The sequence below is a fragment of the Barbatula barbatula genome, assembly GCF_947034865.1.
Source record: "Barbatula barbatula genome assembly, chromosome: 20".
NCBI lineage: Eukaryota > Metazoa > Chordata > Actinopteri > Cypriniformes > Nemacheilidae > Barbatula > Barbatula barbatula.
The window spans coordinates 11,503,805-11,516,006 of record NC_136783.1 but is presented as its reverse complement, the minus strand read 5'-3'; the positions used below and the strand labels follow the sequence as shown (position 1 = coordinate 11,516,006).

Genomic DNA, 12,202 nt, shown 5'->3' with positions numbered 1-12,202 from the left:
TCATTTGCACACCCCTGCTTATGAAACGTAGGATAGGATATGTTTTGTCAGGACAATTGTCACTAACATTGTGGCTGACATCTCGTTCACATTTAAACAATTATAAACAAAACAACAGCTCAATGTTGTATAGTGTCCAAATTCAAAAACATCTGTCTTTGAATATATGTGCATAAAACACCTGTAAAAGCTATGTCGTAGAGGGGTATTATAATAATTCTACATACAAACCTTCCGGTCCAACAGGTGGCGCTTCATTTTAATACAGTGATGATACAGGCTGCCCAGATGATGCTGCCTGCCTGCACCAAGAACAATAAGGTATAATGTTCACTTTGTGGGGGGAATTATATAAAATGTATATAATTTTTATAAATTATATACAAATAATTTATAAACCACTAAAAACATTTTGTTAAAATGTTGATTGTTTAAAGTGGGGAAGGATTTTACCACTTAAAATATAATCCCGGGCTGCTTTCAATGGCAGGAAGGATTGTTATGGTATTATTATTTATGTACACAGTACAGGGTGTCCAATTTCTCTTAGCTGTTGTTGATGTTCAAATCACCAAAACAAACACACCCCTACCCCCATCTTTCGCTTTCGTCAGCGCTCTGACTAATGGCCGTCCTGTGCACCTTACTGCTGAACAAGCGTAATTCGGAAATCGGACACCCCGTCTTTAACAAGATGGCAATCTTTAATTACAAGACGCATTTGAGATCAATGAGCTAGAGCTAAACAAAGCCTGAACAGTTAAAATTGCAATTGATCTGGGTCTGGACAATGGTAACTCAGTTAAATGTGTAACACCCAGCATTTATCAATTATGTGTTCATATAACTGTATAATGAAACTATTCAATCATAGGACAAAGCGTCACATTTTTAAAACAGCATATTTATTATTTTCATTTTAAAAATAAAAAATAAAAATAAAAAGGACTATTTCATTGTCGCTATAAGAAACAGTACGGAAGCACTGAGTGTCTTTGAGCATTTCTAGCTCTTCAAGTATGTTCATTCAGTTCATATATCAGGGGACTGTGCCTCTATGAGGGCAGGCCAGTAGGGGCATACGGCAGTTTGGGCCTGCTCGGGAGTGTTCCAATTCCTTGGCCCAGTCTACTAAAGCCCATTCAAATCAAACTCCATGTGCCTCCTCTTCAAAAGAATCCATCTTTTCCTTCATTCACCAATTCATTCTGAATTAAAGTCCAAACAGCAGCAAAACGGTTGTGAGAAAAGTGATGTTATGAATACAGGAAATGGAACCGAGTTAAAGATGCATGAAAGGAGAAGAGAGTGAGAAAAGTAAAAAGATCATAAAAGGTTAGTAGTTAGAGTAGTTGGGTTAGTAAAAAACGAGGAGAAGAATCTCCATCCAGTGCATGTTAAAACCACAAGTTAATGCAATGCAACACTCTGTAAATTGCATTAAAGTATATCCTAACAATAATTACAATAACGAAGAACAACACCGCTTGCATCATTTCCAACAACAAATAAAAGGAAACTCTGCAATACAATTTATGTTGACTGAAAAAAGATCTTTAAAATGTAAACAAATTCACTCCTTCAGTGAAAGAAAAGAGGTTGTAAGATACATCCATCTCCACCACGCTTGTGCCAGGTCCCTCTTGTACTAAGTGCAACTGAGGCAGTGTTAGTCTCCATCCTCCAAATAAAAGCTCTTGCCCTAAAGTACCTTCATTAATCAACAACACCTCCCCTGCAGGTCATCTGGGGTGCTGCAGGAATCTGTCCAGGTATTGGGACATGGCTTCCCAATTCCGCCACAGGAAAGCCAAGATTATAACCAGGAGCAACGTAGAAAGCGTACGGCTACGTGTTTTCATCAGCGGAACTACACAGTTTGCAACCGTCGAGACGAAAACTAGAAGAACAGCCATGACAGCCAGCAGCACATTGATGAGTTTGCCGAGTAAAGTGCGAGCCGTGGCGTTTTCCAAACCCTCTAACTGAACCACCTGTTGCTGCTGCTGTTGAAGCTCCATCTTAGAGATGCGAGTTTGACAGGCCTCCAATGCCTCCTACAGAAATGAAACGAGAGAGGTGTTATGGCTAATAAAAAAACAGTATGATGCTAATGCGGTTAATAAAAAAACATATTTCCCGTCAATGTAAGACAAGAGTACCCAAACAAACCTAATGGAGCGTTTTAGCTGCTTCATAATAGGGCCTAAAGGAAGCCCGTAAGGGAATAATGTATGGATTTCATTATAAAAATTAAATTATGAGAAAGAATGTTGGCCATCATATTGACACAAAATAGTTTAAGGAATAGAACAGATGCTCTTGCCAAATCAATAACCTTTGCATTAGTGCCGTAATGTTCTACTTAAACGTTCATATATCAAAACTGCAATTTAGCAATTTACCATTTTGTATGACTTTGCGTCACCTTACACCATATGTTTCATGTACATATTCTGTAAATAATAATTGCTTTCAATAAAAGTGCAACTCATATACAGTTAGGTGCATAAATATTTGGACAGAAGCACATTTCCTGTTATTTTAGCTGTGTATCAAAATGTATTTGAGTTACAGTTTTATAATGGATATCGTCTTAACAGAATATAAATTACTTGTATGTCTCTGGCTCGTTCATAAGACTGGTACGCGATTTTCTCTTCCATGCTGGCCAGTTCCTGCTTTAGGTTGAGAATCTCATTTTGATGCAGCTCTGTTAGATCATTCAACTGCTCTTCTAGGCGCTCACACCTAAAGTATACACATGAAAAAAGTGAGAGAAGAGCCTACAGTGAGCAAATAACACAAAATCATCCTTTCCAGTGCTTTCTTGTTTCAAATATGAAAAACGCAATATCACTGCAACTGCTATTAGTGCCATTATAAATCAGTTACAGTACCACATACCTGAATCTTTCCTCCTGCAGAGCCTGCATGATTTCTGTGTAGTCCCTCTGATAGTGAGTCTTCAGGTTTTCAAAAGATTCTTCTAGTCGATTCTGGTTGTCCTTCAATTCCTGAATCTCATGCAGCAGTGTATCAAAGCCAGAGCTCTGAACGTGATCCAGTGTATTACCCTTTGAACTCGGAGGCCCTCCAGGTGCTCCGGTGGTGCTGTTTACCCCTGCCGACCCTGATGTTGCGCTGGAGCAGTCGTCCTCGCTGCCGTATTTCGGGCTGGATTGAAGCTGCCCAGGTCCTGGAGTCCTGGTTACAGCCGTCCCTGTACTTGGCAAAGTCTCGTCCTCTTGTTGTTCATCTAGAGAGTCCTTTAATGCAGAGATGTTGTCTGCACTTCCAAACCTGTTGCGGATAAGCGAGGCAAACTCACGGGGCTTGGACACAACTGCTCCTGCGGCGGAGTGAGTGGCCTGGGAGATACTGGAGAGGCCACCAGTCACCTATGAGAAAACAGGATCATCTTGTGTGGCTGAGTTACATTATACTTGTCATATAAACTCAAACCAAAATCAAAAGCAAGCAAAACATTTAAAAACATAACCTTCAATACACCAAACCATGCACAAAAGTGTCAGATGTTACCTTTGCCCCAACATCCTTCAGACCCTGATGCATGTCTCGCAGGACATCTTTAGGCTGCCGTGGTATTCCATTGTGCTCCACCTCTCTGAGCTTGCGGTGGTAATGTTCCAGCTTCCTCTGTAGTTGCTGGATGGTTTGGGCAGACTTCTGGTTTTTCTTCTCGAACACCTGCTTGATGCGGGCGCTCTGCTGTTTGTCTGCGTTGTTTGCCAGCTTTAGGTACTCGGCTACATTGTCGTCTCTTGCCGTTTGTTCGATTTTGATCTGCTCTGTGAGTTTGAGGATCTTCTGCTGGAGCTGAGCGATAGCCTGCTTGGTACGCTGAGGGTCCGGGGTGCCGTCCACTGAATCTACGCCATACTGACCGCCATCTGAACTGCCTGACAAAGCGTTGGGAGATATGGCTGGGCCAGAACCTTCCATACGATCTTGCTGAAAAAAAGAAGAGTGATTTAAGAGTGCGGAAAATAATGTTCCTTATGATGTTGCATTGATACATTATATCCTTGTTTTTGATTTACTTTTGTGTGTATTCATAGTTCACATGTTTTAGTTAACGAAGAAGCACATCATTTTAATAAACAAATATTAAAACTTCAAGCCTTTTCAGTGTCCGAGACACCAGACTAGATGAAAGTCAAAAGATCTTCTACTGCATCATAATGTAACAAGTCATGAGATGTATGTGTATATATGTATGTGTATATGTGTGTATGTGTGTATGTATGTATGTATGTATGTATGTATGTATGTATGTATGTATATATATATGTATGTATATATATATGTATGTATATATATATATATATATATAGAGCAATTTTTTACATATCTTAACCAAAGAGAGATTAGTAACAGAAAAACATTGACAAAAATATACAACAAGCAGTTTACAGCATGACAGCTCACTTGTTTAGCGCTTACAATCCCACTAAAAAAACACTTCTCTTTAAAAAGCTCAATATTTTATATCTCTCTTTTACAAAATATCTAAAAATACATTACCCTCATTGACACCACAATTATTGGAAATTCACTTTCTGTGCTGTTCATCTTCTCAGGTGTGCCACTTTGAACTGTCTGTGACTCCACCAGCTTCAGGTGCCACTAAACATTTTGAGCTCTGTACCATGACATCACAACCGGCAAAGGTAATGCAGGGCATTGTAAATAATTGATAAAGAATATTACATTTCAATTGGCAAAAGTAAAAAAGAACCAACCCCCCTAAAACTAAGTAGTATTTTTTGGTTGTTTTTATGCAGTAATATTTTATGCAAACTTAATTCTTAAATCACTTAAATCTTTTGTGATCTCACACTTAAATGAACTCTGTCCTTTCAGCCATGGAATGCTGCTAAGGCGAAACCTTTTTATCAGTAATATGGCCTGATCATAGATATGACTGATCTAATCATCATATAAAACGGGATAAAAAAAATCACTATAGGCTCTGCTATGTTCTACTACTGTATCAATTCTAATTATTGTTAATACAGTCAAATGTCTGCTGTCTGACAATCATTCTCAATTTTAACTTGATGTAGGACAAAAAGTAAATTTCTTAACCATGTGGCCATGCACATAGAGGGGAAATCTAGGTGAACTGTTCACGTGGTAAACAGCATATATAAGATCCAGTCGATACCTATAGAAACCGCACCACTGCCATTACAGTAGACTTTTATCTTAACCTAGGTCAGCTTATCTTGAAACCCACAGTTGTTTGATTAACAAAGTATTTACATTACACTACTAAGCACCTAAGCTAACTATGAAAAAATATGTTAGCTCTCAGTTTCACCAAAACCACATCATGAGACAGTACACTAATAATGACTAAATGCTGTAACACTACCCATCTACTAAAAAACTAAGAAGCAGCACACATCCCCCTGTGAATTCACATGAGCACCCCTTTACTGGGATAGCCAGACTCGAACAGTGGCCTAAAATGAATGACAGAGTTTATGTTTGGACACTCCTTTGAGAGAGGAACATTCTGGATGGTGCCACTAAGCTCTCCAACAACGAGTGAGTTGAATCGGTTTGGCAGACACCCAGATCTTTAGTGTCTGGTGAAAATGCTTAGCTGTCAAAAAAGACATGCCTAAAAGGGTAGTACTAAGAACTGTAAGCATAATCTTTTTGCGGAGATACATAAGTCTTAGTCAACATTTGTCTTGGTAAAAGCGTACTGATGGCTATTTTAAGAAGCAGCAAAAATCCAGCCGGTAATAGAAATAAAGCAATGTAGAAGAGTAAATGGTTTTGCAACTCTTTAAACTGGTGTCTAAATAAAGACGCTGCACCTTCCATGCAAGAGCAAATTTAACCTTGAATGTATCCTTGAGGACACTAGAAAGGAAACAATTACCATGATCTTACAGCCCGGCTTGTGAAAAGGGGACAAAGTCGCTGTTTTATACATTATACTCTACAGAAGTGCCATGCACTTAAGTGCACCCAGAGACTTGGCTAAATATAGCAAGGCTCAGAGAACATAGTGACCTGCCACACAACCTTCCTGACCTGTGCACACTGTCAACTCATCCATCCATCCATCCATCCAGAAGATTTCTTCAAGCCACACATAGCATGCAACAGATTGCTGTCTGTGAGGATTGCAGTCAAATATTGATTCAAGTGTGCTACGTTTAAACATTCTGCTATTGCCTCCAATTAAACACTTATTAGCATTAACATTAATCAAATAATTACTGGGTATGTGCAAGGCAAGCTTCTTGAAGGCTACTTCAACAGTGGCAATAAGTGTGAAATGCAAAAGCAAGTTTTTAAACCTGTCTAACAACCTTGTCACCAGAAGTTGTGATGCGACGTGAAACATTTCTAATATAAAAACAAACGTTTCGAATATAGAATACAATGTAGCTTGTCACAGTTGGTTTGGAGAAAACCTCTAAATAACATGAAAAAACTTTTTTTATGTTGTATTGCATGTGTTTTAGACACATAAATTTGTTAATAAAGCAGTGACACTGTCCTTTGCTTTTTCATAAGTTGTGTCACTAAGTCTATGTTTACACTGTCAATGTTTAGTATTTACTTACAGCTTTGAGTCTGGAAATGTCCTGTTTACACACACAACTGCTTACAGTTAAAGATGCCACACTGTCTGTATGAATGAGCAACTAAAACCAACCCTGTATTCTATTCACATGTGACAGCACTATAACAGTGATGGACATAAATATAAAAGATTACAGATAAGTGCAGTATACGACAGTATACTATAGATAGTTTTGCAAGATGCAAACTCTGGTCCAGAATCATGTTGTGTTTCATTTTAACGCTACACAAGTAATACGACTTAATTATGTACTGAACCAGTGTTGTTTACATCTTGCAAAAAGAGTCTACGTTGACATGAAAGTTAAGTTTTCAAATGTGGTTGTAACTCCTGAACTCACCCGTTCAGACTCCTCGGTGGAGAGATACCCCGAGGTCAACAACATATCTGCCAACGCTGGGCTGCTGGGTGTATCCGTGGTGGAAGAGGAGCGTGGCCGTCCTGCCTGCAGCAACGTTTCCTGGGTGCTGCGCCTGTGGATCTGGGGACTGCCTTTCTGGGGGGGCTCCGCCCCCCCCCCTGCCTTGCTGCGCCGGCTTTGCAGGCTGGTCCCTCTTTTCATCATGGGGGGGGCTCGAATCTGCTGCAGCACACGGCTCAGAGCTGCAGGGGGGGCGGAAGCGTGGAGGTTAGAGTTAGGGGCGGCGACCATAATGGCAGGCGCTTCCCCCAGCTCTGGCCCCGAGTCAAGGGGCTCATGAATAAGGCCTGTGGAGGAAGAGTCATACGGCAAGACGGACGAGCGTCTGCGCTGAGGTTGGAAGAACTGTTTCAAGCCGTGGCCTAGCGCACCCATGTTCTCCAAGGCATTGTGCGTAATTTTGGATAGGCCATGATCAGGCTCAGACGCCCTTCTGCTCACCTCTCGCTCTGCACGACCCCCAGAATCTGGTTCCTCCACCCCAGGCTGCTCGCTACCACCCTGATCCATCAGGAGGTGCCAGTCTCACTCAGAGGGTCAGCACAGGGGTGGGGTCTAGCTAAACCCCGCCTCCACCAGCCCTCTGATAGGCTGATTCAAAAGCCAGGAAGCAAAGGGTAGCAGTGGTCAGGTGGACTTCGAGAGCGTACATGCATCTGTGGTTTGGCGTAAAGTCATGCTCGTCTACCACAGAGGGAAAATAATATGGATTATGTCATGCAGCCGTGAGCAATGGAACACAAGCAACAACGACATAAGTAAATTTTCAATCACAGCGATAGCACATCGGTTGGCTTAAAACAAAAAGATGTGGCGGGTATTTTTTACTTTAACCTAATGCAGATTACATTTATGATGATTTTAAGAGAGTGACGAATATATTACTGAAAGTGACGGCAGAGGTAAATTGTTCTGAGCCAACCGAATAAAACTACATTAGTGTAATAAAACATAATACATCTACATCACTATTGACAAACCTCTAGCAGTCTACAGCAATGGGTGTTGCGAAGCAAATGAGGCATGACAGAACTTCAAAGAAAATATAAAAGTGCTAATTTCTGAAATGCTCCAAGGGTCTCTGGGTCAACTGTTAAATGACTCAAAGCTTACCCAGTACCATAAAATATAAAAAAATTGAATATTATTCAAGAAATTTCTTAATAAATCATTATCAAAACCATGGTGGATGACGTTTGAAGCATTACACAAAGCTATGAAGAGTGGAGGTTTTAGCATGATGGTGAGTGAAAGGTTTGGCATTGTTAAACACATAAGTGAGCTTTGGGTGAGGTGAAGAACACTCCTTGTAATCACCCATTGAAGCTGAAGCCATACTAGTGCCCCAAACTGTTTCTCGACCAATCATTTACTCGCAATACATCCAAAAAGCAGCTTATTTGTTTTTAAAATGATTTAATCCGAATAAATAAACACAGCATTTTACAAATCAATATCACATTCTATATTTAAATGCAAACACTGATACAGTAGCAATAATTGGACATTTCAAGAAAGATAAACAGTGCCTCCTACCATTAGTCCAGCCTGGACTCCACTGGCTCACAGTTCAGGGTTGGCTGTAGAAGAAAATGGTTGTCACTTTCCCATTGTACTCCACTATACCAATATGACATACAAGGATAACAGACACTTTCACAAAGCCAATTCTACATCTTCAGTATAATGATCCAGACTAGAAACAATAAAAACAGGGTGTGTGTTCACATTTAGATTCTGATAAATGATTATGGCATGTGTTCTTTTTGAACAGCCAGAGTTGAGCAATTTCTGGGGAACATATGATTACATCATTAGGTCATAATTACATTAACTCATTGTGTATTTGACTTGTTTTATTTATAAATTACTACATTCACTTTCAAACAGACATGTAGGCAAACAACCAATACAATAGTACGATTATAAATCTCTTTTATTCAACCATGTCCGACAAAAAATGAAAGCAGACCTGTTTAAAAACAGACCTAAAGTTTCAGATGTATTGACTCGAGTCTGGTGAGTAAGCTCAGGGTTAAAATGGGCCTCACATGGAGAGAATAACAGTCTGTCCTAATCCTCTTTATTCAGCTTATTTCAACAAACATGAACCCTCTTACTGGAGTACCATGCCGCTCTATAATCATTTCAACCATAAATATCATGAATGTTAACTTTATCTCACCTTATTGAGTCTACTGGGAAGTGGGAAACATGCAAATGTTTCTTCTACCCTTTGTAAACAGACAGCATTTCCAAAACCATCTCATGAATGTAAACCTCAACATAACCTGGAACCATGGTCAAACAGAAAATGTGTCTAAATTGTAAGAATGACTTTTCCAGCGTGCTTAAGTAACAGCCATCATTGTGAACCATAATAAACTAAACCCGTTGCCCTTACCTAAATGGAGTAAATAACCATGACCTTAATTTGTTTAGAAACACAGTATGCTTCAGATGTGGGAGTGGCACAAAGCAAGGTGACACACGGCACTGTGAACGAACTGTTGTGTCTGTGTAGCTACAGTATAGCCGGAAAGAAGTGTTGATGTGTCCGTGTCCTACATGCATAATTAAAAGGACGAGTGACCGAGTAACGCATACGGTCAACACAGCTTCTAACACAATTATATTCAACACAACAGCAGTTTAACAGGCATAGCACACACCCAAGAACACCCTGGGGTGCTGTCACACCAGTTAAATCTTGATGTATTTACAGAACAAAAATAAATGTTTACATAACAGAAAAGCTCCAGACACCTGTGTGAGCAACAAACATCTAACAAACTTATTCTGCAGTGTTGAAGTTGATATTTGACTCTTCCATCGTTTAAAGCTAGTTCAATTCATAATGTACCAGCACACGACTAACTGTGGACATGTGGCTATGAAATATTTGCGTTGTGACATGTGACAGTTTAAACTGTCTAAACCTGCTGTGTAATTTTTGGGGTTTACAGTAAATTAATATTTTTTTGTGAATGAATCACTTTGATTTCAAAAACTTAAAAGAATGAACTAACTAAAACCCCCAAATTGCCTGATTATTCAATTCTGTCTACAAGTGACTGCCTACCTACTGCAAGTGACAATTATTTCGGCTTATCTCCCCTCAACTCCTCTACTCCAACTCAACTCTACTTCTCAAGCCAAAGCTCTGGATCAAGCTTCTGCTTGGGATAACAAACCACCTGTTTACAATCATTTGTACTACGACTTGAAAGGCAAGTGAACTCTCTCAAATGACTATTAATTATAATTTTATTGTCCAATTTAAAACTCATATATCCACATTTATACAGTGATTAAATAAATTGTGATAGGAACGTATCAGAAAAGATTACTCCCTTATTTGACATGCCTACATAAAAACACACTTCAAAACCAGTAGATCTTTGTAGCTGAAATGGATCATCTTATTCTCTCCATCTTTCTCTCCCCGTACGGTTTACAAAGCTTCCCAAGGTACACTCCACTTCAGACTTCAAGACATTCAGAACACTCAGTGAGCACAGTCAACATAAGTTTACATCCAAAGCAAATTCGATAGTATTGTATAATACAATGCAATGTGAGTATGTGCAATCCCCTGGGATCGAACCCATGTCCTTGGCATTATGAATCGTTTTGTCTGCACACTCAAACTTAATTTGCAATATATTTTACTGTGAAACAAGCTACAAATTGTTCTTCCTGTGCCTTAATAAGATAATGGGTGATAAACACATTGCCATACCTTCAGTTTCAGTCATCAGCAGGCCAGCTCGATCTTCCTACCATAGAAAAGACAAATACTGTAGACAAATTTTAGTAATCCAAAACGATCTTCTGCACATAGACAATCAATTACTGCTGGATACTCTGGACACTTCAGACGGCTTGCCCCTCATAAATGTATGTGTATCACATGCTGTAACAGGAAGAAAATGCATATGAAGTGATTTCAAGACTTTAAACCACTATTGACTAGTGTAACATTGAAATGTTGATGAGTTTGCCGCAAACAGTTATGCGAGACGCCGATGCACACGTTTCTATACTGGAATCAATGAATGATCAAAATGTCAGACATTGTACAAAAAACAGATAAACACGACAGGCTAAGCGTACGAAGCTAACTCACGCTACCATCTCTCGTCGAGCTGTCACTGACAGATTTCAGAATGACATGCTACACAGGGGGTTAAAACATTAATACAAACCCATTTGTCTATTTGAGACTGAAGGATGTGCCTGAAGAATTAATCCGATCGTTTTCCAGATATGCTAGTTAATGTTGTCGCTAGTAGAGTTAGCTGCACGGCTAGCTGGTGAACGGGCAGTATACGCCCAACCCAGGCTAATACTATACACGCACCGCTGCAAACAATCCAACGAGACTAATAAAAACATCGGAAACACGACACTCAACACCCAGGATTAAGAACGGTCAGCTATTAAACACTGGTTGTGAGCTACAATACAGACTGTAAGTTTATGTCTATCAAAAAGATACAAATCGACATCCAAAATCATCAGCATCTGATCGTGCGAAGCAGCTTGGTGGGGTGGCACCACGCAGTGCGAGTGGACCTTGAATCAGAAGGATTCAATCGATAAAACCGATCACACACGCGTCATTTTTGATGCTGTCTGACCTGCTGCACCTGATCTGCCGGCGTGCTCGCTCTTGGCGAACACTCTGCTAACGTCACACCAACTACATCATCAAGAAAAGCCGACTAGCAAACAAATACGGCGAAACCCCTTTATCGAACCTGCCGGCATACCGACCACTCATCGGCGACTTATGTCCAAAAGAACATGCGTTTTAAAATTATAACTTACTGAGCGCTGAGGGAGAGAGTGCTGATGTCCGTCAATTTCTCTAGATGGAACACGCCCACGGTGACGTCAGCGGCGCGCGCACGACGCAGTGGTCACACTTGTACACAGAGAACGTTAGATAGATAGTCAAAAAAGAAACAGGTCAAAATACAGCCTACTACAGCTGTTTTGCGTTGCAGTTTTCACCAAACAAACTAACGTTACTCGCATGAAAGAGTTAGGGGATGGCTTACCCCAGGATGTTGCAAAAATTTACAATTTTGTTTTGCTGAACGTTCGGAAGAATGTCAGTAACCAAACAGATCTCACCCCAT

At 40.1% G+C, this 12,202-nt stretch overlaps 1 protein-coding gene across 12 annotated transcripts; it reads right to left on the bottom strand.

Annotated features, from left to right (window-relative positions):
• Positions 1-884: 884 nt before the first annotated feature.
• tmcc1b (transmembrane and coiled-coil domain family 1b) lies at positions 885-11,984 on the bottom strand. 12 transcript variants are annotated; one of them, XM_079483751.1, is made up of 9 exons: positions 11,889-11,984; positions 10,798-10,834; positions 8,592-8,635; positions 7,497-7,739; positions 6,975-7,237; positions 3,544-3,975; positions 2,908-3,401; positions 2,616-2,751; positions 885-2,057 (listed from the first exon to the last, which is right to left on the bottom strand). In XM_079483751.1, the coding sequence occupies exons 5-9, from the start codon at positions 7,197-7,199 to the stop codon at positions 1,743-1,745; spliced, it is 1,602 nt and encodes a 533-aa protein (XP_079339877.1). In that variant the 5' UTR covers positions 7,200-7,237; positions 7,497-7,739; positions 8,592-8,635; positions 10,798-10,834; positions 11,889-11,984; the 3' UTR covers positions 885-1,742. The 12 variants fall into 12 exon arrangements, with proteins under 12 accessions (XP_079339877.1, XP_079339883.1, XP_079339884.1 ...); XM_079483757.1 differs by having other exon boundaries at positions 10,798-10,971; positions 11,889-11,978; XM_079483758.1 differs by having other exon boundaries at positions 10,798-10,971; positions 11,699-11,896.
• Positions 11,985-12,202: the final 218 nt, after the last annotated feature.